At 39.6% G+C, this 27,925-nt stretch overlaps 2 protein-coding genes and 4 long non-coding RNA genes across 7 annotated transcripts in view; 2 read left to right on the top strand and 4 right to left on the bottom strand.

Annotated features, from left to right (window-relative positions):
• Positions 1 to 9,938, top strand: part of LOC135350633 (uncharacterized) — a 75,212-nt gene extending 65,274 nt beyond the window's left edge. The window contains exon 8 of the long non-coding RNA XR_010399216.1: positions 9,867 to 9,938. This is a non-coding gene — a long non-coding RNA (uncharacterized LOC135350633). The remainder of the gene's footprint in view (positions 1 to 9,866) is intronic.
• Positions 166 to 1,419, bottom strand: LOC135350967 (uncharacterized). Its single transcript, XR_010399346.1, has 3 exons — positions 1,347 to 1,419; positions 927 to 1,267; positions 166 to 429 (listed from the first exon to the last, which is right to left on the bottom strand). It is a non-coding gene; the product is annotated as an uncharacterized LOC135350967 (long non-coding RNA).
• LOC135349007 (uncharacterized) lies at positions 4,729 to 6,891 on the bottom strand. The gene is made up of 6 exons (XM_064547452.1): positions 6,509 to 6,891; positions 6,165 to 6,458; positions 5,837 to 6,115; positions 5,566 to 5,760; positions 5,290 to 5,490; positions 4,729 to 5,230 (listed from the first exon to the last, which is right to left on the bottom strand). The coding sequence occupies exons 1-6, from the start codon at positions 6,558 to 6,560 to the stop codon at positions 4,956 to 4,958; spliced, it is 1,296 nt and encodes a 431-aa protein (XP_064403522.1). The 5' UTR covers positions 6,561 to 6,891; the 3' UTR covers positions 4,729 to 4,955.
• Positions 9,939 to 12,589: 2,651 nt separating the features above from the next.
• LOC135350465 (uncharacterized) lies at positions 12,590 to 13,596 on the bottom strand. Its single transcript, XR_010399157.1, has 2 exons — positions 12,865 to 13,596; positions 12,590 to 12,784 (listed from the first exon to the last, which is right to left on the bottom strand). It is a non-coding gene; the product is annotated as an uncharacterized LOC135350465 (long non-coding RNA).
• Positions 13,597 to 14,176: 580 nt separating this feature from the next.
• Positions 14,177 to 16,493, bottom strand: LOC135350590 (uncharacterized). 2 transcript variants are annotated; one of them, XR_010399200.1, is made up of 4 exons: positions 16,373 to 16,493; positions 15,921 to 16,314; positions 14,923 to 15,283; positions 14,177 to 14,605 (listed from the first exon to the last, which is right to left on the bottom strand). It is a non-coding gene; the product is annotated as an uncharacterized LOC135350590 (long non-coding RNA). The 2 variants fall into 2 exon arrangements; XR_010399199.1 differs by having other exon boundaries at positions 14,179 to 14,605; positions 14,966 to 15,283.
• Positions 16,494 to 16,556: 63 nt separating this feature from the next.
• LOC135350007 (uncharacterized) lies at positions 16,557 to 24,539 on the top strand. Its single transcript, XM_064548693.1, has 9 exons — positions 16,557 to 16,880; positions 16,977 to 17,158; positions 17,211 to 17,490; positions 17,694 to 17,758; positions 17,807 to 17,877; positions 17,942 to 17,993; positions 18,054 to 18,097; positions 18,404 to 18,527; positions 19,445 to 24,539. The coding sequence occupies exons 3-8, from the start codon at positions 17,387 to 17,389 to the stop codon at positions 18,476 to 18,478; spliced, it is 411 nt and encodes a 136-aa protein (XP_064404763.1). The 5' UTR covers positions 16,557 to 16,880; positions 16,977 to 17,158; positions 17,211 to 17,386; the 3' UTR covers positions 18,479 to 18,527; positions 19,445 to 24,539.
• Positions 24,540 to 27,925: the final 3,386 nt, after the last annotated feature.

Genomic DNA, 27,925 nt, shown 5'->3' with positions numbered 1-27,925 from the left:
GTCTCCACTACATGTGAAGGTGAGCATGGATCCACCAATAGTGACAGGAGGTGTGTTGGTGATGGTCACCATAGCAGCAGTAGACGGTGTGGGACACACCACTGTGCGAGAAGGAGTTCTGTGTGCTCTATGTACAACCACGAAATAGCTTACTCAGATCCTCAATTGAAGCTTCTTGACTCATTCCAGCACAGTTGACAGCTCTGATTGTCACATTGTAGAGAGTGTTGTAGGAGACAATGATATGTGCAGAGGTGGTTTCCATGGTGACTGGTAACCCGGAGAGAGGTATTGGGGAGATAGTGACGACATAGCTGACAGACACACCACCAGTAGATGAAGGGGAGTCCCACTCCAAAGTGATATTAGAAGAACTGGGTTGGCTTTGAGTGGAGGTCACACTTGGGTTCAGTAGAAGTGAAGATGGATCTGTTTTTGAGAAATACCCCCCCCCCCCGTTAGCATTAGTTTTGTTCTGACAATTTTGTATTCAGCCTGTGTTAGTTACAAATGTGTTTCTGGTCAGCCTCCCGCATACTCATTTAGTGCCCGCTTAAAATGACCATTATTGCTGATGTCAGCCATTATTTAATGACGTCATCAAAAAACTCCACCCAAAAAGGAAGCAATTAGCAATCTACTGATTTTGGATCTCAGTTCATGGCTAGCTAGTATGAGTATCCGTCATCAACTTTACAGTGTTCTGCAACACTATAAAGCAAAGTCTTCTTCCTTGAAAGATAACTAGTGTCCATCCACAGTCTCTAACATTTGATTTTTAGCAACAGGAATTTGTATTTTATGACATCATCAATAATGGAATATAATGGAAATGAGAACCTCCCTCCCTCATACTATTGATAAGTTTTTGACCAGAAACACGTTTTTACAACTAACACAGGCCTTAATCAAGATTATTTACTCACCAGCCACGCTGATGGGTATTTGATCTTCCCCTACTCCTCCTATTACTCTACAGTCTACCATAGCTCCAGCCAGCGCTGTCACCATGGTGAGAGTGGTAAGGGTAGATGTTACCATGCCTCCATTGAATATCCAGAGTAATCAGCCCGGAACAGGAACCCATCAGAGCCAATGATATTCATTACCAAACTGTTACTAACTGCTCCAGATGCACTGGCCACATTTAGTCCTGTTGGTGGAGTTACTGTCCAGCCAATGGTTACACCCATAGTACCAGGCAGAGTACAGGTGAAGGCAACAGTGTCATCAGGACAGGCCACAGTGGGGGTGGATGTCAAAGTGGCTGAACAAATAATAATGATTGATCTATCTTTTAGGCTATAAATATTTCTAGTGAAGGTTCCAGTGAACACCTTACTTACCTGCAGCAAGAGTAAACAACTGAATGATGATAATAACTGCTTGTATTTTCATTGCTGGAGGATTTTTCTCAAACAAAGGTCATTCCATACAGGAAGTCAGAAAAAACCACATGCATGCATGTATGTCACTGGTGTAGTATAGATAGACACTCAGCTATAATTATCATGCATGTAAGTGCTTTTGCACTTCATGTTGTTGATTTTGAATTTTGAATTGTAAGTGATCTTATTAGATCTATCTACAAGTAATTAGAGTTCCCTGCAAGCAATACCAGTTCATGTATTATCTATATACAAAATGCTATATCACTCTGCATGCGCATAATGTGATTGATTTTTCACATAAGTCTATTAGGGTAAATATGATAATGATTTGCTATAATAATAATATGCGGCAGAAAAAGGCCTATTGACTATGGCTAAGAAATAACAATTTGTAATGTGTTTTTAGCAGCTGCTATAATAATACATACTCAATGGTGAAAGCAAGGCGTTACAACATAGAGATGAATACTTGAATAAACAAGAAGTTCAGTTCAATCAAGCTGCTATCAACATGCATGTGTATTTCTCTATAAGCCTAGCTGGTTCATTGTTTTGCTTTGCTGTGTATAGGATAAATTGTTATACAGATCTCTCGATCACTTGTCCATACGCTTCATTAGACTCCACTTGAATATACGAGGAATTCCATGTGGTGAATGAGATTGTACAAGTAAAATCACTGATAGTGCCATTCTGCGGTGGGGATATAATAATTATAGTGGTCCAGGAGTTGTACAGTGCTCATGCACTGTCCTTTATCTATAGTACTCTATATTCACAAAAGTCCCATGCACTATTTCTCCTCCTCCCTCAGGTTCTATGTGGCTGAGAGTGTGAGGCTCTACTCTCAGGAGACCTGAAGGATGCATGGTCACACAGACCAGAGGAGTGCAGCTGGTCGAGCAGTAAGCCAACAAAGTGGTGAGTTGGTGGGTGATTTAATTTTTGGATTATGAGAGATAAAGCTATTAATAAAGTGTATGGCAGGTCCTGCATGTGCTTGTATTGTTGAGTCCTACGTTAGCTTGTCCTTCAGTTGCTGGAGAGTATACTGCCTTCTTACGAGAGCACAAGTGCATCACTAGGAGTCCAGTGAGGAATCCAAGAATGGCAGCAACAATGAAAGTTATGACAACACTTATAGCGATAGCTTCATCAGTAGATAGGATATAGCGACTGTAGAACCTGTGAAATAGATAGTATAATTATGCATTATGGAATAAATAACTCCTTGTACCTTCAATCCTAAGTACACACTTGATTGCCTCAGGCTCAGTGCTCCAGACTCCAGCATTAGTGCAAGTAATGGTGTTGGGTCCAGTCAGTGAGAGTCCATTGTCACACTGGTAAGTCAGCAATGTTCCCTCCACCACTGTCTCGTTCAACCTATCATAGTCCACTATAGCACCATTGCACAGCTCAGGAGGAAGAGAGCAGTGCACTATAATATATGGAAGGCCATGCAGGAAGTACCATATCAATCAGCTGCACATGCACGAGCATTTACTAATCGGCTACTGAATACTTAGGAATCATGGAAGGGGAGGACTAGTGATGTTGTGATATAGTGATATTACATGCACATTACCTGAGGGACAGTCATATGTGGTGGGGTCATGTGACCATCGTTGTCTGAGAGTTAATCATAAATGCTATTAACAGAAGATACTTGATCTGAATTGAATTGTGTAGAATTGAATTGTGTAAAAAGAAAATGGACATCAGTGTCTCTCAGCATTGCTTTCTCCTTTGTCACCAAGAAGTTCACCATTTTTTTTATAAAGCGCAAAAGCAAAATGTGATGTCTTGTGTAAATCTAGCAGCAGTTAGATCATGTTTGCCATAAATACTGCAATCTGATTGGCTAAAGGAAGTGTTCTATCCAATTTAGAAAATCATGTACTTACTTAGAAAATCATGTACTTCACTTAGAAAATCATGTAGCAAAGATTAGATAAGAACATTCAAACTGATTGGCTAGATACTTACGGTTGCTATGATCTATAATGCTTAGACACTGTTTAGAAAGTTTCACATGATTTAGAAACCCTCAGGGCTAGTAGAACCCTCACTACGTTTGGGATACTACAACCAGCCCTTTGGGCTTCTAAATCATGTAGAAATTTCCTAAACAGTGTCTAACTATTATATAGAGCTAATCATGAGCTAATGGACTAGCATACCAATTAGGACAGTGGGTTTATTATTGCCTTATATAGTCTCGTGATACCAGCCGGTTCGCATTAGTAGCGCGGTAGGAAGCTAGTGCATGTAAATATCATTAATGAAACAGTTGCTAAATTGCTACATTGAGTGCATGTGGCAAGGAGAACACTAATGGAAGTGGAAGCATGCCTGGAAATGAAATGTGCTTGGAAACACACACTTGATCATTGTCTTGTCTTTTAATGAGTGTTGGTGTTTGTTTAGCCAGCTGCTGTGATCATAAGAAATTGAAAGCGATGAATACAATCCTATAACCATTATGAAGAGAAAATAAACACTTCAGTGTAAGCGAGTATAATTTATAGCTGCTGATGTATTTGATTCTCAAAAGCCAGTTTCGACTGCAACTCAATGTTTGTTTTGGTCTCTAGGGTATGATAGTCATGACACAATCTCAATCAATCACCTTCATTTTCACGGTTATCCATAGCCTCGAGACCAGGCCGATTATAATCGGCCTGGATTCGAGGCTAGGTTATCCATGGCCAATTATATTGTACAGTCGCTCACTTTTTTGTGTGTGTGATAAATAGCTACTAGCAAAAACTATGAACTCTATGACATCAGTGTCACCACAAACAGGCTGCCAACAAAAGTTCCAGCTATAGGTCCAAAAGTAGCAGCACCTGCCACCTATACACTATACAATAGATAAAGTGAATAAGGTCAGAGGGGGGAGTACTCACTACTACTACTTAATTCATGTCTCCACTGCAAGTGAAAGTGACCTTGGATCCATTAGTAGATATAGCATCGTACAGGAGTAATGTATGGAGATGGTAACATCGGCAGTAGATGGTGTGAGGCACACAACAGCATTATAAAGAAGAGGAGTGCAATGCACGACTGTATGTTGTAAAAATAGACAACTCAAGAGTGGTGTGTGTAGCAACTTGGGTGGGGTCCATCACATACTTGGCATATAAATTATTGACATTAAAATATTTAGTGGAGACCATGCAATTAATGGCTAGCTTACTCATATCCAAAATTGCTTCATCATTCCAACACCGTTGTAAGCTCTGATATATAGTCATACTCTAGAGAGTGTTGTAACTAGGAGATGGTTATCTGTGCCGACTGCCGAGGTATAGTCTCCACAGGGACTGCATGGTGACTTGGAGAGAGGTGTTGGGGACGGATAGTAACTAAAGACATAGCTAGCTGACAGGCACACCGCCAGACTGAGCATATAGAGTGTTGAAGTCAACCAAAACAAGTAGAGGTTATAATTATATGCACGCAAAGTCTAGCTATAGGTCAAAAAGAAAAAGGAAAGGCCTGATAATGTAATGATTTCACTTGTGGGATGCTGGATACCAAAAGAGTAAATAAGTTTTACAGTCCTACTGGTCCATACGCCTGGTTAATGTTTAGTTCAATCTCCTCTTTGGGTGACACCTCTTCATAAACAGGACCAACTGGTGTAGTGGGTCTTACGTTAGTTTTTCCTTCTGCTACCGGGGAGAACACTGTCTTCTTACGACAGCGAAGGTACATCACTAGGAGTCCAATGAGGAATCCAATGATCGTGAACAGAGCTGCTGTGACAATCACGCTAACGGAAACAGCAATACCAATATCAGCACCAGTGAATAGAGTTGGGGATTGAGCTGTATATAGGTGGTTCCAAGTATAATTACAGTACAGGTATAAATATGAATACACTTGCCTGTACAGACGATCTCTCCCGGGTTTTTATCCCACTCTCCTGTAGCCAGACAGGTGGCAGTCATTATCCTCTCAGGGAACAGTCCATTATCACACTGAAAGGTGACTTGTGTACCGGGAATAGCTGGTACTGAATGATTACTGATGATGGTACCGTTCTGTGGTGGGTACAGTTGTGCTGTGCATCTCGGCATTAGAAGAGCTGTACGTATTAGTTACATATTCCGTGAAAAAAGCATGTGTATACATAATTATACTAGCAGATTCTTAAACTCACAAGTTGTTGGAATATGTTGGGTTAGTTGACCACACAGAATAGTTTCAGAGTTCGGACTCCACAATAGTGTACCGTCACATGTCACCATCGTTACATACCCAGCATCACACTGGATGGTTACTATAGATCCTGGCAATCTGCTGGAAACTGGTCCAAATGTTCCATTTGTGGGGTTTGTCAACACAGGACAGCCACCTGAGAGAGAATTGGAAATATGACTGTGAGTGCATGTGTGTTGATTCTCAATAATTATGATGCTGTCAAAACTCACCAATCCTAAAACTGTACTCAGCAGTCGTACTGTTCCCAGCACAGTTGGTAGCCACAACACTGACAGTGGAGTCTACATTGTATTGAGCAGTCACAGTGACAGAGGTGGATGTGAGGATGGTAGCAGAGAGCTGGATCGGAGGTGAGACGGTCACTGTGTAGGTGAGGTCATCTCTACCACCAGTTTCAGTAGGTGGGTCCCACTGTACAGATACATTGACTTTATTGGCTGAGCTGCTCAGAGTGGAGTGTCTTATGGTGGAAGGTGATCCTGGCATATCTATGTAACTTATTGCGAGATAACGGACGAGGCACTTATTGCAACTCACCAACCAATTGGATCATTGAAGATCCTATAGTTGTTGTAGGCGGGTCCACACAGGACACAGTGATCCCATTCTCTGCTGTTCTTGACAGAGTAGATGTTAATGTGGTGTCATTGGCTGCAATCAGTGTCACAGTGTAACCTGATCGCATTTGTGGTACATTGAGATCCAAGGTGGAGAGGATATCGATGTCAGTAACATCTGACAGTACCCATCTCAAAGAATCTCCAACAGCAGTGCAGGTAAAAGTGACTGTTTCTATTGGACATGGTCTCTCAACACTCACTAAATATTGGGCTTTATGAAAAGTGTTAATGTATGGAAACCTATAATAACATTTTTCTTACCAGTGCTGAAGCCAGCCAGAAAGCAAGTCAGGATAACTTTAAAGAGCTTCATTGACAGTTAATATTAAGGTTGCTGACTAGACAACTCACTGCATGTACATGTGACCATAAAACTATATAATGTTAATTGAGTGGTCAATTGTATCGTATCATCATATTATATATAACCGTGGCAAAAGACAAATGTTTTTAAGCAATTATATTTTTATTGCTTCCATCCAGTCTGATTGACTCTACAGTCCATAATAATTATACATAAGATGGAGTCCAGGAACAGCTCGAGGTGTCTCTTGAACAGAGAGAAAGTATTTAGAGCATGCTTATAGATATTGAAAAATGTCTTACACTGTAAGTTACAGTGTCATGGTTTTGAGGCCATTAAGTTTATCTCAAACAACCTCTCACCAACTGAAGACCTTTACCAACACTCAAACCTCATGCCCTTACAAACTCATCTCACTTATAAAATCATATAGTTCTATATAATAACTGTATCTGTGTCGTAGCGTCTCAGCACAAATCACTGTTAAGTAAAAGTTCTAACATAATAATGATTATACATGTATAATTATGCTTCAATAACTAGTGTTCAAGCTGGCGCTGTGCTAATGCCTCTCGCCATGTTTTTGCTTTCGCTCAAAAGTATTAGAGTGTTATCTATAATGAATTTTATATTAAAGTTAGCTTATCTATATAAAGTCACTGAGAAGAAAAGACTTATTTACATGCATCTATTGTAAGTTGTTATTTATTGTATTATGTGGCTTACCAGGACATCAAGAAAGAAGAAAATTGATTCTTCCAGGATCTGTAGTTCAGTGTATATAATATCTAAGAAGAAAAGACCTGTGTACATGCATATTGTTATCTATATTGTTATATGGTAGTGTTTTGTGGCTTACCAGGCCCTCAAGACAAAGATGATTCTGCCAGGAGGATCTGGATCTGGATCTTGGATATTATTTTCTCACACATGGGGAATGAGCGCGCATGCGCATTACATCCACAGGAATAATTAAAGGGTGTGTCCAAAGAGATCAATTTCACAAATGGCTACTGCTAGCTAGCTGTTTTAACAGATATTTTCTGAGTATTGTAGCTAACAAAAAGCTAGCGCTTTAGTGCAAGGCTAACTCATATGTTGAATAGAAAGTTTGTGAGGACAGATGATGCTATGAAAGATTCTGAAGAGACTGCAACAGCCTTCAATGTGAGTCAAACTAGCCATAACTCGAGAAAGAAGCTTTAGTTTGCTAATCCACGAATCAAAATCCAAGAGAACGTGGCTAGAAGCCTATAGAAGCTGTTAGTTTTCGTCGCATTGTAACCGTTGAGCAGTTATAGCTGGAATACACACACACACACACAGACAGACACACACACAGTCAGCTTTACCGTATCCCTCGTGCGGCTACGCCTCGAGGCATAATCATAAAACTAAAGTTGTGAGTGCAGTATAGCTAGTTCATGATTACTCTTTGCCTGCCATTGACGCTTCAAGGCGTCATAAATGCATGGGTGCCCTCAGGCTTGCTCTATCAGAAATATCACAGGGAGCACACAAAGTTTCCAAATCGAGGCATGTCGTAAACGTAAGTTTTTGCCGCGGCAACTGGCCCGGTAAATATTTTTGCTGCGGCAAATGCTCAGTAAAAATTCTGGAGAGTGGTATTTACCCATCCACAACATTTTCGCAGAAATGCAGGTTTTCACGGATTTAATTTTCGTGGGAATATCGCCTTTTTGCAGCCTACATGCATGCATGCAATATTAAATTCGCGGTTATATAAATGTTCACGGTTCATGCTTAATCCGCGAAAACCAAGAACATTTATACCCTCGAAATATACCCGCTATACGGTAGTTGCTAGCAGTTGCTAGCAGTTGCTATAGAGCTGTGATTTATACTTCGTTGCTGTAATTTTACTATCTAAGGTATCTTTAGAAGCAAAACTTCCAATTGGCTTTACAGGAGGTCAGAGGTCATCACTAACTCAGAAGTAAAGCCACCTGGAAGTGATGGAAATTCGAATGAAGTCAATGGAGATTCTGATTTGACCATGATTTTTGTTAAAAACGATCGATGATTTAGGGTAGAAGAAGGTATTATGAGACAATGAGACAGCTGATTAAAACATGGGAGTGCTTCAGCTATATATTCTGTCTGGATTTAATTATAGTAATAGTACTACCACTCTAGTGAAATAAATGTAGCACTTAGATACATAATAACCAAGTCAAGCAATGTCCTTTGCTGTTTTGACTTCACAGAAGGGACAGAGAAAAGTTGACATAGAGTAATTCAAGCTAAACTAAAAAAAAAATTGGAAACAGAGTAAAGACAACGGACTTAGAGCTTGTCAGTGGTATAAGCTTACTTCTCTCGAGTATCTCCCAGGCCCTGAGTGATCTCTAGTGGATAGGAGAGCTAGAAACCAGGGATACAAAACCGTAGCGCAGTCCTCCATGTAATTATTTGCGAGCGCAATTAATTACACGGAGTGCTTCACCGGATGTCAGTCCTTTTACATAGGACGTGGGCGGTCGTTTCCAATCCCCTTTCTTTTGTATCCCTGCTACAAGTTCAGTGCGGCCAGGCATCATCACGTGACCGCAAGCCCTGAACTTGTAGTGATTCGTGCACGCATGTCGTACCTCCTCTGCTGTCTGATCATTGATACGCGCTATATACGCGAGTGACTCAGCAGAAAAATGATTGCTGCATGGACATACAAGCGTTTTGCAACTCCAACTTTGGGAGTTTTATTCTTTAGTTATTGTCCTTACATAATTACTATGCGACTCTCAGCATATGCCCCTACAGAAGAAACGGTAGGTTGTGTCTGGTGATTGATTTTTTTGTCTGTTCTTACCGTTTATCAGACACTAGCACATTTTCAGCTCTTGAAGACTAGGTAGTTGATATTTATCAATTCTTTTTTGCATACATTCATAGTAACACATGCTTGATCAGATGGTACACAAGAACATTTTTTATCACTGCTTGTCTCCTTAGAATGAGTGTCTGAACATACATCGTGTCTGAATTTAGATGCCTTACTCTAGCAGTATATAGTAGGTCAAGCATTGTGACGATTTACTGATAATGCCGTTGAAATTGCTAGTTCCCCATGTGGTTTGCAGAAAGTACTAAGCCTAAGTATAGTCCATGTAGCAATTAACAGACAAAATTTTCATTGCTTATCGTTTGCCGAGAGTGCTTTTTATGTTTGCATCCCATAAATGTACCCCATTGTCTCATTGAGCATGGTAGCCGCTTCATATAGATGCCACATTGTGGTAGAATAATCACAAGTGTTAATGAAGAAATGCAATTACCATATACCACTATCTTCAGGTGCGAAGCAGAAGGTCTCGAGGTATCATCATACAGTGTAAAGATCAATCTACCTGCTCAATGATACAACACTCTTCAAGAACAATATCAAAATAAGATTTTTTTCTTTCTGTATGTAAAGTATAGTTAGTACCAGTATTCATTCTTGTATTATTTTTAATATGAAATTGGCACACAAATGTGAAATAATTAGGGTAATTTAATCCTAAATTCCTGCTCCAACAGTATTTTAATAGCTAGGTGATCCAGTTCTGACTTTGTTTCTTGAAGAACAGACTCCACTTTTACGCTGTATTAGATCTTAATGATGCCTCGAGACCTTCTGTTTCGCACCTGAATGTAGATAGTGGTATATGGTCATTGCATTTCTTCATTAACACTTGTGATTATTCTACCGGCAAGCGACAAGCAATGAGCATTTTGTCTGTTAATAATTATTGATACATGGACTACTTAGGCTTAGTACTTTCTGCGAACCACATGAGGAACTAGCAATTTCAACGACATTACCAGTAAATCGTTGACCTACTATATACTGCTACCCATGAAATACTCACCTGTGAGAATCGTTTCTCCAGTTTGGGGTGATCCACACACTACTAGTTATGCCTCGGTGCGCATGTGCAAGCGAGGTATACGGTAGTGTGTTTGTGTGTTTATGCCTCGGTGCGCATGCACAAGCGAGGTACCGTATAGCGGGTATATTTCGAGGGTATAAATGTTCGCGGTTTTCGCGGATTGAGCCTCTACCGCGAAAATTTATACCCACGAAAATTTATATCTTTATTGAATAGTAGGCGTGTTCAGTATTATTGACCACACCTATCGACAATAAGAGGTGCCTCACCGTTATAGGCTAGGCCTGGATTCGAGGCTAACGGTGTGGTGGTAACAGCTGCATGTTGATGTGCGCATGCGCCAAAAGGCTGGAACTCAGACCACGAAAATAAAATCCGCAAAATCCTTTGTAATGGTCCATCCGCAAAAATTTATACCCTCGAAATATACCCGCTATACGGTATACGGTAGTGTGTTTGTGTGTCTGTGTGTCTGTCTGTCTGTGTAGACTGCTACAGCTGCTCAAGGATGAATCAAGTGCAAATAAGAGTTTCTATAGGCTTCTAGTCATGTTTACTTGGATTTTAATTCGTGGATTTGCAAAATAATGCTTTGTTCTCGAGTTATACCTAGTTTTGCTTACTTGGAATGCCATTGCAGCCTTTTCAGAAGAGCACGTAGCCAAACTTGTTTACCGAGTGTTGCTACTCTACTTAGTAGTTAGCTCTGCACTAAAACGCTAGCTATTGGTAGCTGCAAGAGTGAGAAGAGAGCTGCAAGGCTCTGCTAATACAGCCATTAATTTTAGACTTGAACTTTTGGCATCGATCGTTTAACAATAATAATGGTCGATCATTACCCACTCGGTGAGTTTTTGCATGCAGCAAAATTATCAAAGCTATTAGTAGCTTTATGTTATGTAGCTTTGGCATCTTCACCGAGGCATCAGCACCTGCGGTGCTTTCATTAGTATAGTAATGGATGCAAAGCAAAAGGAGAGTCATAGTAAAATTCATCTATTAAAACAGGAGTAACTGTTTTTATAGGCAGAATAATCACTATATTTTAATATCAGAAAGTTCCAGATATGTTAGAGCAGCCAATTAGCGTTAAAATTAATTAATTGCAATGGTGTCACGTAATACTCCCCCCTGTCTCATAATACCCGAACCACTTTGAACGCTAAATGCTAGTATTAGCTGCAAAAAAAGCACTGTCACTAATTTTTTTGCTTACATGCAAAGCCTATTGACCATAATTATAGTAGTTAGTGAACAGGCTATTTAGCTCCCTCAAGATTACTGCAAGACAAGGGGGTCAGAAACATTTAGAGGTCTCATAATACCCCCCCTGTACTCTATATAAAGTAACAGAATCAAGCTTATAATTAGACTATTGCTCCTGTATGTCATTACGTACATCCTCTAATGTTGACCCAGAGAAGGTACGACAACATCACGTGCGTGGACAATGGAATTTCAATCAACAGCAGCAAAAAGTAGATAGGTGTGATCTGCAGGATAATTGCCCCTCCCATCATTAGCATTTTGCTGCATGTTAATTGACATTCCATTGTCCATGCACGTGATGTTGTCGTACCTCCTCTAATGTTGACCTGTGCATAGATGTATAACGCCCACGCGAGCATCCAGCTGTAACGTCAGAGCAATTAAAAGCTGATTAAATTCTTTAGCTCTTGGTCTATTAATAGTATAGCTGGTTATTTACCTTGAAAATTTAGTGCCTCGAAAATACTTTTCCGATATTAAAACCTCTCTACTGTAGGGGTGTGGTCATTTGAACCTCTATCCTCAAAAATAAAATCTGCGAAATGTTTAGTTTGAGCAATCCGTGAAAATTTAGTGCCTCGAAAATAACCCGCTAATTATTATACAGTTGTAACGGACTTATTAATTTGGTAAGCTATAGTTGGATACTTCTAGACTACACTACATGACCTGTGGCTTATTAAGTGTTAAAGTTCAGTAATTTAGTGGTTTGTTAATTACATGTATTGTTATTGTAGTAAGATTGTGCAGAATGCTTCTAGATCTAGTAAGGACTTAGCCTCGACTCCAGCCCCTTGAATAGTGGGCCTGGTATTTACTGTTGGCGCGTGGGTGGACAATTAATTTATTATTTACCGTATTTTATCTCATTGAACGTTAAAACAGTATTAATTTTTATCTTATTGTGATAAAGAACAGAAAAAAGAAAAAGAAGAGGCTACCTCTCTCTGTATATACTGTAGACAGAGACAGCTAAGTAAAACATCAGCTCTGTAGATTTATTCATTAACTTGAGGCTCGGATCGGATACACACTCAGGCGACAGTTAATCTCATAAGAAATTAGTTAAACCTGTGGGTAAAAAATAAATGAATGTGGATAAGTACAGTGGCTGTGACGTAACATAATGTGAGGACTACTTATTGACTTACACAATAGATTTACCATTGAAAGCACTATCCATTAATACACACTCAAGCAACAAGTCCGGATACACACTCAAGCAACAAGTCCCTCGGATCGGATACACACAAGTCCCTCGGATTGTAAACACATTCAGGCCACACAGTTCTCGGATCAGATACCACGTACTTACTCTGTGACCAATTTTCGGCAAATGTCACAACAATACTTCCTTCCAGAGAGAATGGCACTGAACGTCGAACAGACACACCAACACTTTGAAGATGGCTTCACTCAGAGAAACAAGAGGAGAAATCACCATCACAACACTTCTTTCAGAGAGAGGTGCACTGGTCCTGTCAAGCTTCACATCAATCAAGAAAGGGAGTGTCTGGAAAGCAGATGGACTTGCTCTGGGACTTGCCATAGCCGGTCGGTACGGTACCCACATAAACACCAGCGTACAGACACTTCAACGCCTCCAGCTGCTTGTCTTTCAAGACTAGACCTGGTTTTCCAACACAGGATAACGCGTACGCGAGAGCAGAAGAGAAGGTAGCAGCCATTACACAACTTGGACTAGATTTCTTTTTTCAATGACATCATTATAAATGAAACGGATATCAATGTTTTACAAACTAATGCGGAATAAGAATACTGATAAATATACTGCAATTTACGATTACCCAGATTCTTGGTAATTCTGGCGCATGCGTAAACAGTGTATACCAGGCCGTCTTTCTCAGCGGCTTGGAATCGAGGCTAGTAAGGACTTAGAAAGACAATTCCAGAAGTTTCTTTCATTTTTGTGTATAAAAGTAGGACTAGAATTATTTGTGTTGTTGTTGCTTGAAAAGTCATATCAATTGAAACGCTGTTTAAAGTCTACATAGATCCAGGGGTACTTAGCGTAGTTCCCTCACTAACAGGCTAGAGAGGCTAGTGTGTTTACAACAGTACAGTATATAGAACCTCGATTATCCGGCATAATTATTCAGTTATCCAGCCTGCCTCTGGAACCAAGGCGTCCGGATAATCGTATTATGTAGTTAAATTTTTATTGCTTCTAGTCAGTCCTACGCTCATTATAGAATCTTGGACATTGCAGAAAATAAAACATCAGCAACTCAATTAATTCACGATTAATTTGAACGTAACAGTACAATACTGGAATAGATATACACTATAAGTCTTGATAGCATAATTATAAGCTTCGATCCCAGGTCGAGTTTTCGCTTTTATAACGGATAGGCGAACATCACACCTATCCGTTATAAAAGCGAAAACTCGGCCTGGGATTGAGGCTAGATAGTATATACCTATTGTTGAGCTCTTTCTTGTATCTAGACTAAGAACTAGACAGGCTAGTTTAGTTTGAGAGTTAGCTATTGTTGGGAGACAGGCTCCTACCTATCCTAGAGTACAAGTTGACTTGACCCTTTGCAACAATTCTTAGTGAGTTTAGACAAATAACAACAACAACTGAGGAAGATAGTGGGTGATGGCAAATACAAAAACAAAGGGGGGCAGGGCCAGAGCAAGGGGCCCTGCGCACAACAAAGAAAATTGAACAAAACAACACATTTACCACAAACTCATTAAACTATGAACCTAGTAAATATTGCATAACATTAAGTAATTAAACACCTAGCTTGTACACATCAACACCTATATACAAGTTTTGACACACAGACATATATACCTAGATTATTGTTAGGACAATTGTTGCAGCTAGAAGGAGTACCCAGAACACGTATGCTGTTTTTATACCTGCATGAATAGAATTGATGGCATGAATTTATAGACAGATGGTTCAACATAGATTGCACCCCGGAAAATTTAGAAGATTATTATTTTGATAAACAAATTAGCTTGACTATAAATTATAGCAATTGAATAGGAAGAGTGAATATTGTTTGCTATAATTATATATAACGCTCCATGTAATGCCATGCATGTGACTGCAATTGTACAAGTTATCTGTTGATTGCTGGGGAAATTTATACATACACCTAAATGAAAAAAAATTATTGGGCTTTAGAGTTAATTGTTGTGAGGGTCTACTTGAGAAACAACTAAATACTTACTAGGAAATAGTGTGAATGGTTTTCATCTACTTTAGCCACTAACTCTTATTTATCTGAATAGTGTCCGTCATAACTCCATTGGTTGTCTGGTTACACTTGGACGTCACTGTTATACGTGCATAGACATTCATGGTCGTACTAACGGGTACAGCAAGTATTGCTTCGTAACTAGTGCTTTCTGCAGAAATAGCGATGGATTTAATTGCAGTGTTAGTGTCACTCTCAAACACCTGGATCGTGAAGTGACTAAGATCATAGCTTCCATTATTATGCATCCAGTTAATTTGCACACCAGCCATGTTAACTTTGTTTGGTGGGAAAAAAAATCCGATCACAGGAGAAATCACATCTAAAGGAGGACCTATAATTATGGTAAACAAAATCAAGGATCATTTAATATAGCTTGGTATATATATTAACCTCGATTCCAGGTCGATTAAAATCGGCCTGGTCTCGAGGCTAGATATATAATTATAATTATACACCACACTTATCAATGTATAGGCCTATACTCCCAGGTAGGCCCTGGCAAATTATGCTCTTTTTTTGCCTATTATGCTTTTGAACACTGCCCCAAATTCAGCCTATTATGCTTGTCGAAAGAACCCATTATGTCCCAAATTGACGTCATAAATAATATAAATATTTTTCAGTAGTAGTATAGTAACAATTATCTCCTGTATTGTACATTGGAACATAACTGAAATTCAACACTAGAATATAAAAAGGCATTTAAAGAGAAAAAACACATTCAGCAGCAGCAAAGGACCGTTGCATTTACACCAAACTAACCAAATTCAAAATTTTAACCCTATTATGCCAGCATAATGACCTAACCTATTATGTCCCAAATTATGCCGGCATAATTTGCCAGGGCCTACTCCCAAGTGAGGTGACGAGAGGATGGTGAGTAATTACCACAAGCACATCACAGAATACTTATACACTTCAACTGCTTTGTTTATTGACTGAGTGTATCATATACCTATAGTATATACCTGAAGGTTTGTGCTGGACTACAGCTTCATCAGAAGGTGAAAGAACAGTGCAACGAACAGAGAACTCCGGCAATGAAGAATTTTGCACTATTAAATCTGCTACCATCGAAGGTGAAATAGTCGAAATAAGATTCGATACAATGGGGCCATCTTCTAGACGTCCTAATCCTGGAGGGTCTCCACGCACATACAACAAAGGAACGCCCAAAGGAATATGTGGTGGTGCTGATAGCCTAATTTGATCTCCAGCTCCACTGCAGACATAGGTAACAATCTCTCCTGGACAAACATACATTCTGTTTGTTGATTGCAGAGAAGATATAATGGTCGTCTGAACAGATACATCTTCAATCAGACATCCTCCTAAAAGTAAAACTAACCAAATCACTGATCCCTAAACCAAACAAAATTATAACTTATTTAATTATACTAGATCTATAGGAACTACTTACCATTGGAATTAGAGCTATGCTCTTTATAGATGAACTGTCAGCTTAGTTTCTAACTCTTCATAGATGAACTTTGACATAATTATCAGTCCAGCTTAGTCTCTGCGCACGCGGACTCTTCATTATTTGGAGGCTACAAAGAAGAAGAAGGACCGGATGCCAATAATTAGAGAGAGAGAAAGTTCGTCTTGTGTCTAGTGTCTGGATCCAGTGCACTGGAGATTGATCTATGCAGCAGTAGTTTTCTGCATCGATGACATACATTGTCCTAGATAGACAGCGGGAATGACTCTACGGTCTCTCAAGTTCTATATCAACCTTACGGCTAGGTATGGTTTCATAGATATACAAGAGCAGCATGGCAGGCAGCATGGAGTGGAAACAAGATCACATGCGCTATCAATCAATCATATACGTAGTAAGCCCCAGTCGCACCATGTACCATTGAGGATTCCGTGTTTTATGACAAGAGAGTGCAAGTGGCAAAGAAGGCTTATTTTTGACTAACAAGGTAAGCTAAGCTGATTTATACCCACACTCCCTCCCACAACTCGTGAGTTCAGTTCTTGGTTGGACAAACACTTAATATTATTTTTTCACCTCACAGCTCCAATTAATGAACTGCTCGGATCCATTATCCCCACCACAAAACGACACCATCACGGTCCATAAGTGACCTTCCATGCAGTGTGACGATTGACTGTTCCCAGAGGGATGACTGCCACCTATCTAGCTACAGGAGAGTGGGACACCAAACTGGGGGAGATTTTCTGCACAAATGAACCTATAGTAATTAAGTGACTTTTATAAAAAATGTCTATACACCATTTCTTGTACCCAGTTTCCTGTGTGCTACCTGCCTCTCCACTCAATGGAGTGCTACTCAATAACTCTAACCTAACTGAGCGCTCAGTCATTATCCTCCAATTTGATCCTGAGTTCTCACTGGTGGGTGCAGTGACTGTCACTTATAACAACTCTGCTCTCTGTGATCCTGACCCGGCTCTGTTGGAGTGTATGTGTCTCAGTGTCATGCCTGCATGCATGTATGCTGCAGAATTACCTATAGATGGGGCATCTGCTATACTGGTGCTACTCTTGCTGGAGGTGAAAGAGAAAAGGTGATTGACATTCAAAGGATCTGAAATTAATGTTTTTAATTGTCATATAGAGTGTGTGGCTCAAATCAAATACTAGTGAAGATTTAAGCTTCGATTGTATTGTCTTGGTTTTGTGTTATGATCCATATACCTTTTATTAACTAAGACACAATGACCCTAAAAAAGGTTGACTTGTTTTTCACTCACTACCTCTTTTAACACAGTACCATGCAGCCTCCAGCAGTGAACAAAGAAGGCTACAACAGAATCACCTATAATGTGGGATGTGGTGAGTATTGGTGTATTGTTAGCATCAGTTTATTGCCACACCTCACAGAATCCTGCTTCACAGAACCCTTCTCCAGTTCACTAACCTATGATGAGGTTATCATCAACGGTGATAATGTGGTATATAGTCATCAACATACACATATTCTTATGCTGCAATGACGACTATTTTTGTACAACACAGAAAATAGTGGTCAACGAAGAGGAATACAGTGTAATGAACACTGCATGGACAGGTATATATGTGAAACTCGTCTTTATACTCAATCATTACTGAAGCTCCACTCTTCGTACAGGGTGCTCAGAGGCTGCCTGCAGCTATGGCCAGCTTGGGAATGTGGTGAGTGTGTTTGTGCGCAGTCGTGAAAGTATTGCGACTAATATAGGTGTCTGTTTTGGTTGGCATTCTATACTGAACTACTATAATTACAAGTTAATCATGTTTGGGTTGGTGTTATTGGATGTGTCATGTATGGTGAATTAGTGTACATTGTTTACCCAATATATTTTTCCTGCTTCACATTGTACAGATCAGTTAGCTTGAAACCTGTATAGGTATATACACTCTGTAAGGGCTAATCTGTTGTTTCCTGACACCCCAGGCTATTACAGTGGTGCCGGTAATCTATGTTTCCCTTACCTCCAGCCAGTCCCACACAAAAGGCAACACAACTGCCACAGTAGACCAACATCAGGTCACCTACGCTACTGTGGATATTGATACCGCCAGGAAATAAGCAGCCAAAGCAGCCACTCTTCCAGCTCAACAGGTGAGTCTGTTTAGTTGATTCTGTTTAGTTGATTGGATTAATGCTTGGATTCATTGTTCAATATAATTATGCGTCAGTGCGTATGCGCACAACAACATACGTATATAATTTTGTTATCTGTACTGTGTTTGTGTGTCTGCATGTCTGTGTTTAGACACTATAGTTGATAAGATCTACACGGGAAATACATGCATGGGAAGTACATGGGAAAAGTGCCTCAGAGCAGGTACACTATGGGACTTAGTATACCTACAACTTACTTAGTATACCTAGTATTCCGTTGTCAAGTAATTGTACTGTAGTCAAGCGGTTTGCGCATGCGCACTAGTATCTAAATGAGTTAGACACTGTTTTGGAGGTGTCTGTGGGATTTAGAAGCCCGAAGGCACTGATTTAGTATCCCGAGCGTAGCGAGGGTACTAAAGTGGCTGAGGGCTAAACAGACTCACCTGTCTAACTATTATATAGACCGCCATGCTGCTCAATAATCAATCAAGTGCAGTGAAAATTAATTATGATAATTATCATTCTAAAGAATGAATAGCTAAACTACACCTAAGTAAGCGCCTTCCTCAAGTTTTCTTGGATTTCAATTTGTACGTAGATTTGCTTTGTTCTTGAGTATAATGCCATTGCAGCCTTTTCAGAATACTGCATAGCAAAACTTCTCCATAGATCAAGTGCTGCTACTCTACTTACTATATAGTTAGTTTTGCACTAGAACGCTACATAATAATATATAGCTATTGGTAGCTGCAAGAGTGAGAAAAGAGCTGCAAAAAGCTGCACTGTTTCACGAGAGCAGCAGCCATTAATTATGGACTTTAACATTAATTTAAACTTTGAGGAATCCCACTTAGCAACAATCATGGTCAGACATCAATTCCTACTGCATTAAATGTAATAATTATGTGCAGGTCAAATTGTTGTAAATATTACAACAACAACGGAGCCCATCTTCTAAGCTAGTCTGGCCACGCCCTCCCCAAATTCGTCTTACAAAGAGGCTGGAATTCGAGACTACTTCTAAGCCAAGTCTTCATTGGGGGGGGGAGCGGCGATCAAATCAAGCTAAGTTGGTGGGTTGGGCTGACCACAAATTCAAATTCAAACTAAAGTGATAACCCTTTTCCCCACGGTTGCGATTGAACGGTAAAGGGATATGTAATAACTAGTAGCTTCATGCCATAAAGCTTTAGCACAGACATCAGCACCCACGATGCTTCATGATATAGTTGTACAAAGAGATAATCTATAAATAGCGCACCCGTTCCTATCTACATAGCAATCGAGTCGTAAGTTTTCCCATTCCTCTGATTAAGAAAAAGTGTCAGGCTAAAGTAGGAAGCTTGTATCTTGTCTTTAGAGTAGGTGTATAGTAGCTAGGTCTCTTAGTTGTATCAGGAGTGCACAAGTTAAATAGGTGAAGCCAACCAGAGGGGGTACAACAGGCAGGAGTAATTAGGCTTGATTGAGAGCTGTAATTACATTCCGTTCAGTGGGCCTAGGTTTATTAATACTGAGTAAGCTAATCAAGTCTTATAATTAGACTATTACTCCTGCATGTCATACCTCCTCTGTGAAGCCACCACACTCTGTAGGATTCATAATTAGGCCTTGCCCAAAATTAATGGTCAATTAGTTATGTGCAGAAGCCACACAGTTGCCTATTAGTCTAGTCTCCAAGTCTCATGCATTGTACTTAATTATTACCTATTAGTCTCAATAAAAAATAATTAACAAGAATTATACTGCAACATTCCACGCTTCTATAAAATCTTCTAAGGAACTATATTGATGATAGAAAATAGTCAACTGCATGATCTAGTACATGATGTAGTACTACTAGCACCTTCCATAGTATATACTTGTAGCCACTACTACTAGCCAATCTAGCCACCATGTGGACCATGTGCTCAGAAGTTAAAGATCAACTATTAGCATTACTCATGCTATTGAGGCTTAGTGCTTCTATAAATACAAAATTTGGTAAAATTGCCTATAGGCTAATATTTTTTTACCTATTAGGCTGGCATATGCTTAATGCTCCACCCACCTATTAGTCTCAAAATTATGCCAGCATAATTGGGCAAGGCCTAGTGACTAATCACTGATGTTTTAGTAATTAATCTTTAGTAAATGGCCTTCTGTGGACTATATATTTCCTTAAAAAAATTTGCTCCATATATATACCCCAGAGCTATAGCTAGACTCCTTCACTGGCCTCCCCTGAAGAGAAGAGAAGGCTTGCTACTGACTGCTTGCGCATGCGCACAATTATTGGTCCCGTAAAATTTCCAATTTATCAGAGAAAATAATCCTGACAAAATATTAAAAGTCATACACAGAGCTATAGCTAGCTAGCTAGCTAGAGACAGAGCTGTAGGTTTGTTGTACAGCTATTTTCTTTCTGATCAGAGTCAGTAGCAGTAGTATAGTAGACTTTCACCATTAGTTGTTAAATGGGCGTGTTGCAGGCTGTGAGTCTTTTGTTAACATAGCAGGCTAAGGGTAGCTATCACAATACTGTCAGAGGGGCTAGAAACCTTCAATGGAACTTTCTATCTACTTACTTCAATCCACTTCCGTTCGTTGTGACGTCATTGTTTTACTGAGCATATACGATGTTATCCAAAGCCCCCATGGCAATGCAGATACCAGGGTGAGATTAGCGCACGTACAAGCAGTCGATACCAGGCCCACTTCCCTGATGAAGTGCGGCCTGGGATCGAGGCTAATTTATGGCTTGAGTGTTTTAAACTAAAAGTGTATATAGCATTAATTGCTTCCTCTACAGTGTTACTGAATTGAATGTGTGCTGTTTAGTTGAGGCAGATAATTAATGCGGCAGTTTTTTGGTTCAACTTATAGGCTTTTACAAACACGGTGTTCAAGCTCCTGGACATTGACCCAGGGGCGTAGCCAGGGGGGGCTCATGGTGCTCAAGCACCCCCTTTTTCTATCTGAGATTGTACACAAAGTGTACCTGATTGTCTAGCTGAGCACCCCCTTCTCTTCCAGATCTTGCTGCAGTTAGCTAGCTAGTAGGCAAGCCGGGCAAAACAAATTGGTCTTTCAACTGTGAGCTATTCTGGCTTAGATCTATAGACTAGTTCTCTTTCGTAGCAAAATAGGCAATTAGAAGATTGGATTCAATCCAGATTAGGTGTGGTGTAACCGGGGCTTTAGTAAGCTACTTGAAAACCCCTGGCACCTCCACGCCCTTTTAATCAATACAACAAGCACTAGGTGTGTGGTAGGGTTTTTAGTAGTTAATACAGTGCTTGCAGCCTAGAGAGTAAAATACCACGATAGGGTGAATAGTTGTAATATTTCTAAGAAATTGTGCTGATACCATTTTATAGGTGAATGAATAAGCTACAACATTATTCTAAAATATTTCCCCAAAAGTTGTTGTAGTGGAAAATCATTTTAGGTGAAAATGAGGGTGATCGTAAAGAGATGTGTGTAAAATCAAATATCTCTGGAACTAAAGTATTTCTGGACAAATTATTGTATCAAAAGATAGAAAATTTATTAAAAATTAATGTGCAAAAACAATTAGACCTTAGCCGACAAATTTACTTGACTTCCATCGCTAAGCGAAAAGGCACCCAAAAAACTCGATAATTGAGTAGTAATCAGTTTGTGTACATATGTAAACTTTACGAAACCATGCATATGTTAGATAAACTATTCAGGAATGTTGTACCAGAGTTCCCTTACCTTAGCCGACAACGGTTGGTCTTTTCCATCGCTAAGCGATTGTCCACTATAGATCATTTAGCTCTTATATAAACCACCACATACACACCACCTTTGGTTTCCATGGAAACAATTTTGAGTATATTTTAGAGTATTCCCTTATCTCAGCAAAATTTCTTGAGATATTTACATTTATGTACCAATACCAGCAAATTTGCGTTTTTTTACTCTCTAGGCTGCAAGCTGCACTGTTGTACATGAAATTACTTTAACCTGTATTTGCATGGTATTAGTTTATCCCTGGAGTTCAGTCACGATCACTCAGCTTACATGTTGAACACATCAAGAAAGTTTATTAGTTAGGGCTTGTCCATTAACATTACATCGATCGACGTCTTAAATCACTTTTACTTGATCACTGCATGCTTATCCAAGGAACAGATAGTGTCTGCTGGTGTTAATTGAACATAACTATAGAGCACTGAAGTGAAAACCCTTGGCGTTAATTTGAGGTTTAGTGAGTCTACAGCCTCGAGTCAAAGCCACGTGTACATCTAGGCCAACGTGCAGGCTCGAGCTTTTTAGCTTCTTAGCTTTTGCTCGCTTTTATTCGACAACGAAGCTTTAACATCAAATTTAAAACTACTACCTTGTTATATTGAGGCTATCCATGGTATAAACACAGTGCTATCGTATCCAGGTGAGTAGACTCAGAATACATAGAGAGACAGACAGACGATATAATTTCTTGTATGATTCTTTGCATGGCCAATCCTATTAGTATAAGCGGCTATTTTTTTATCGTCTAGTATAGTTGCATGATTGAGGTTAATGTTGTGCAGAGCTAACTAGAATAGCTAAGTTATTAACAGAACGAAGCATTTTTGCAAATCTGCCATCCAAGAACAGACTAGAAGCCTATAGAAACTTTTACTGCACTTCATTTATCGTTGAGCAGCTGTTACAGTAGCAGTCTACACACACAAACACACAGACTGGATAAACACACAAACACACTATACCATATACCTCGCTTGTACACGTACACAACAAGGCTTTCAGCACATGACAATCAACACACTTGACACAATGCCAGCTGTCTAGATAATGATTGTTCCCTACATTAGGTCCTTATCCAGATTGAGCAATTTATAATAATAAATTGGTACTGTAGCATGTGTCTCTATAGGTGGGCAAATACATGGTTCCTGTTATGAATGCAGTTAGTATATGACATGTTACGTTTGACTATGAAGTGAAGTAGTCTGGTTGTTTATAAATGCATGCATGCATGTGTAACTGTTACTGTACACACACGTTGTTTGCTAGTGCATGATGCCTGTAACAGTTGTTGTTCATTCTCATGGGATAGTTATTATAAGAAGAACGATTGTCTGTTTGTGGTATGTTGGGGTTAGCTTATCTTCAGTGATAAGGTTTCTCTAAGACACTTCAACTATAGGTGTTGTTAGACTCTGCTGTAAACACTTTAAGTGTATTCCTTGGCCTATGAGGCCGAGGGGGAAAGACATTCACGAGAAAAAGTTGATTTATTTCCTCCTTTCTTAATACAAAACAGTATACACTGCATGCACCAGTACATCAGTGAGAACACACACATTACAATACTACATGCATGTACCCATTCAGAGTATGGAGAACTGGGTTTAAATGTTTTCAGGCTATGTTGTAGCTATCATTGGAATATTCCTGTATTTAGCCTAAGGAGGAGTCTGGCCTCGAGACTAATTTAGTGTGCTTTAAATCAGCTGTATACAAATCATTAGTATTGCCTATTCTGGACTATACTGTTCCACTCTGTGGGACCCTTGCTATGAGATCCAGGTCAAACGACTAGAATCTGTGCAAAAATTTGCTGCAAGAGTATAGTATCAAAGAGATGGCCCATGATCAATTGTTGGGATGGGAGCACCTTTCACCCCAGCTAAGGTATACAAACAGTCAACCACTTTTTTGTCCACTGTTCGCGTGGTCAGTGCAGCTAGTATCTTCAAAGGTTTCTTAATGGAGCTTTCATACTTGTAGTGTTGTTTTCACACGTCAGCTAGTGAACAAAGAGCACGACTATTCTCCACATACAATGAATGAGCTGAGCAAACAATTCAATCTTGACAGTACACCTCAAATTATCAGCACAGTTGGGTTGGACAATCATTCTTAAATTGTTAAAACACACATAAGATTTATTAATGCTTCTGAGGTAAGGCCACCTCTTTAAAGAAAACTACTTAATTATGATTAGAAAATATTTGCATATTCAAGCTTTGAAGTGGCCACTGCTAATGAGGTGTCTATCCAACTAAGAAACCTGCTAGCAGGTCACTAAGTATTAGTTAGACCATGTGTAGTAGGTTTCTTAGCTGGATAGTAAACCTGAGGGAGTGTAGTGGCTGAGGCAAGTCACTAATTGACGGAGGCGCAGCCAGGACAATTAGTGGCTTGCAGAAGCCACTAATCACTCCCAGGGTTACTATCCAGCTAAGAAACCTACTACACATGGTCTATCTCACTTAGAAAATGCATTTTTGTGGGTACTAGTTAGAGCCCTGCTAGCAGGTCACTAACTCAGATAGTGACCTGCTTAGCAGGTTTCTTAGTTGGATAGACACCTCATTAGCAGTGGCCACTTCAAAGCTTGAATATGCAAATTTTTTCTAATCTGAGTTAGTGAACTGCTAGCAGGGCTCTAACTAGTACCCACAAAAATGCATTTTCTAAGCGAGATAGACCATGGCTTCTTAGCTGGATAGTAACCCTGGGAGTGATTAGTGGCTTCTGCAAGCCACTAATTGTCCTGGCTGCGCCTCCGTCAATTAGAGGCTTGCCTCAGCCACTACACTCCCTCAGGTTTACTATCCAGCTAAGAAACCTACTACACATGGTCTAACTAATACTCAAAGTGTTTCCAGAGTGTATTCTTGTAGCTTATGTAACAGCTAGGGTTTCACAATGTTGTGTGGCCTCTATAAATCAGATTATGGGATACACATTTAAAAATTTGGTTTGAAACAACTAGTACTGTATAGCGGGTAATTTTCGTGGGTGCAAATTTTTCATACAAACTACCCATTTGTATTCGTACAGGTCAGGATGGTGACGTTGAACATAATTATGAGCAATTTCGCAGTTTTAATTTTGTAACCACTGATACGAACATTTCCACCATGCGAAAATAACCCGCTATTGGCAGAAATTATGCTCTATAAAGCATATACATGTAGGTAATGGTAAAAGAAAAACAACTTATGATCAGAGTGTTTCCAGAGTGTATTCTTGTAGCTTATGTAACAACTAGGGTTTCACAATGTTGTGTGGCCAGATTATGGGATACATGTTAAAATTTGGTTAAAATTTGGTTTGAAACAACTGGTATACTGTATAGCGGATAATTTTTGTTGGTTCAAATGTTCATACAAACTACCATTTGTATTCGTACAGGTCAGGATGGTGACGTTGAACATAATTTCATTTTGTAACCACTGATACGAAAATTTCCACCATACGACAATAGCCTGCTATATACCCACTATAAGGTAATTGGCAGAAATTATGCTCTATGAAGAATGTAGGTGGCCGAGTCACCAACATTTTAGTGAATTTTGCAGGATTCGTAAATAAGAAACCATAATTATGATACATGGGGCTATCACGAGGAGCAACTGGCAAAGGAACTCCTAAGGCTGGTGAGTATGCAGTCACTACATTAGATTGGCATGTGGTAAATCTAGTGGTAATGAGTAAGTGGGACTGTATACAAGCTATTCATTCTAACAACATTTACGTAAACAGGCAAACATGAATCTTCCTTTGTTTCATTTTAATGCATTTATTGACTTATTACTACCCCTCCCCATACACACACATGCATGCAGTTCGACCCTAATTGTTGTCTCACTTAATGTTTTTAGTGTAGTGGGTCTTTACCGTCTGTTTGGATCATGCAGAGTGATTGTTGCTTATTATTCTTAGGCCTTTACCAAATCTACCCACCCTAGTACAGATTGTGTTTATTGATTGACTGATGCTTACCATTTACAAACACCTACAATTATTATCGTTTAGATATGATAGAGAGGTTTTCCTTTTGTTTGGAGGTTATAGTTTGAGTAGAACATTCGTTACTGCCAACTTTCTCTTCTTCCAGCCTTGCATATACAATGTATTGAGTTAATTCTGCAGTCTCCCCATTGCTTTTCATGTGCCCATGTGCCCCTGGACACACACTAGTAAAGTTACTAGCTATAGCTACGTACAGAATAATATTGCTACCTCAGCAATTTCTCCATAGGACAATAATTATACGTAATTACGGTGCATTTATGAATAATACGCTACCGTTCAGTTTGCGTTTTTTTGGCTCCATAAAAACATGCAACGCAAATATAACAGAAACTTTTATTTGAGGGCATAAAATTGTTTGATTTTGTGCTCCGATCAATTGTACTGTACTTCATTATAGAGTACTGACTGCTGGCTGTTGGTGTTCCCCTACTCTCCTCAGATTGTGGCTGGATGAACTGTTCCTACTGTTCTTTGCCAACCTTGAGGACAGCATACCCTCAGTTAGACAAGGGACAGCTGCTGCTCTCACCAGCGTCACCAAGGCCTGTGGTGAGACACTGTACAGACTGTAGACTGTGCTGATAATTTGAAGTGTGTTTTCAAGATTGTAAAATTTGCTCAGCTCATTATTACCTTTTCATTGTATGTGGAGAATAGTCGTGCTCTTTTTTCACTAGCTGACTGTGTGAAAACAACACTACAAGTATAAAGGCCCCTTAAAAAACCTTTGAATATACTGTATTATGGACCTAGCTGGTTGTGGTTGTATTTTGCAAACCTGTTGCAGTTTAGCTAGTATAAAGTGTATCACCTTAATTCCGAATCCTTTGTGTTCTGTAACAGATCATCAAGTTGTGGGTGACCACTAACTACCGTATTATATGCTAGAATGTTTTGCAAGCATGCATCAAACATTTGCGAACTTTGCGATGGTTGATCAATCCGCAACAATAAATCCGCAAAACCTAAATAAATACACACGATCCTTGCCAGAACGCAATAGTTAGGGTCAAATTTTCTGCTGATTTGGCTCATTCGCAAAAGGGTTTTCACCAGCAAAATATTCTAGTAATACGATACCATGCACGGGTGACCACTATACATTATCTCTATCTTTACTTCACTTCTACAGCACTCAAAGTTCTCTATCTCTTTCTCTAACCTTGTAAGCTGCTGCTTCGTAATCAATACTGTTGTACATTGAGCGCTTAAAGCTCTTTCGACTGTTTTACTACCTGAACCAGCTGTTTAAAAGATGTGCAATACACTTTGATAAGAAGCAAATTATATTCGTTCTTCCCCCTCCTTCCTCAGCTCCACTGGTATTGATCCTGGACCGGGTGTATTTAAGGTGGTGCATCGTGTCCATGACAACCCAGACCAGCAGATGTACTCGTGTGGTTCACTGGCCCCCAAAATGAGGAGGGGAGGATGTATGGACTCTCACAAGCCAGGAGAGCCGTGGGAGAGAGTGAGGGTGTGTGATGTGTGTGGATATGCTAATGTGATTGAGGGTGTAGTGGGGTATGGGATAAAGGTATGTTGATGTTGTAGATTAGGTGTACTGATCATGTGTGTGATAAGGGGTCACTTACTTTTGTAGATGTGCA

This window comes from Halichondria panicea, chromosome 1 (assembly GCF_963675165.1).
Source record: "Halichondria panicea chromosome 1, odHalPani1.1, whole genome shotgun sequence".
NCBI classification, from domain to species: domain Eukaryota; kingdom Metazoa; phylum Porifera; class Demospongiae; order Suberitida; family Halichondriidae; genus Halichondria; species Halichondria panicea.
The sequence above is the reverse complement of the archived record's forward strand: the minus strand, read 5'-3'. Positions and strand labels throughout refer to the sequence as shown.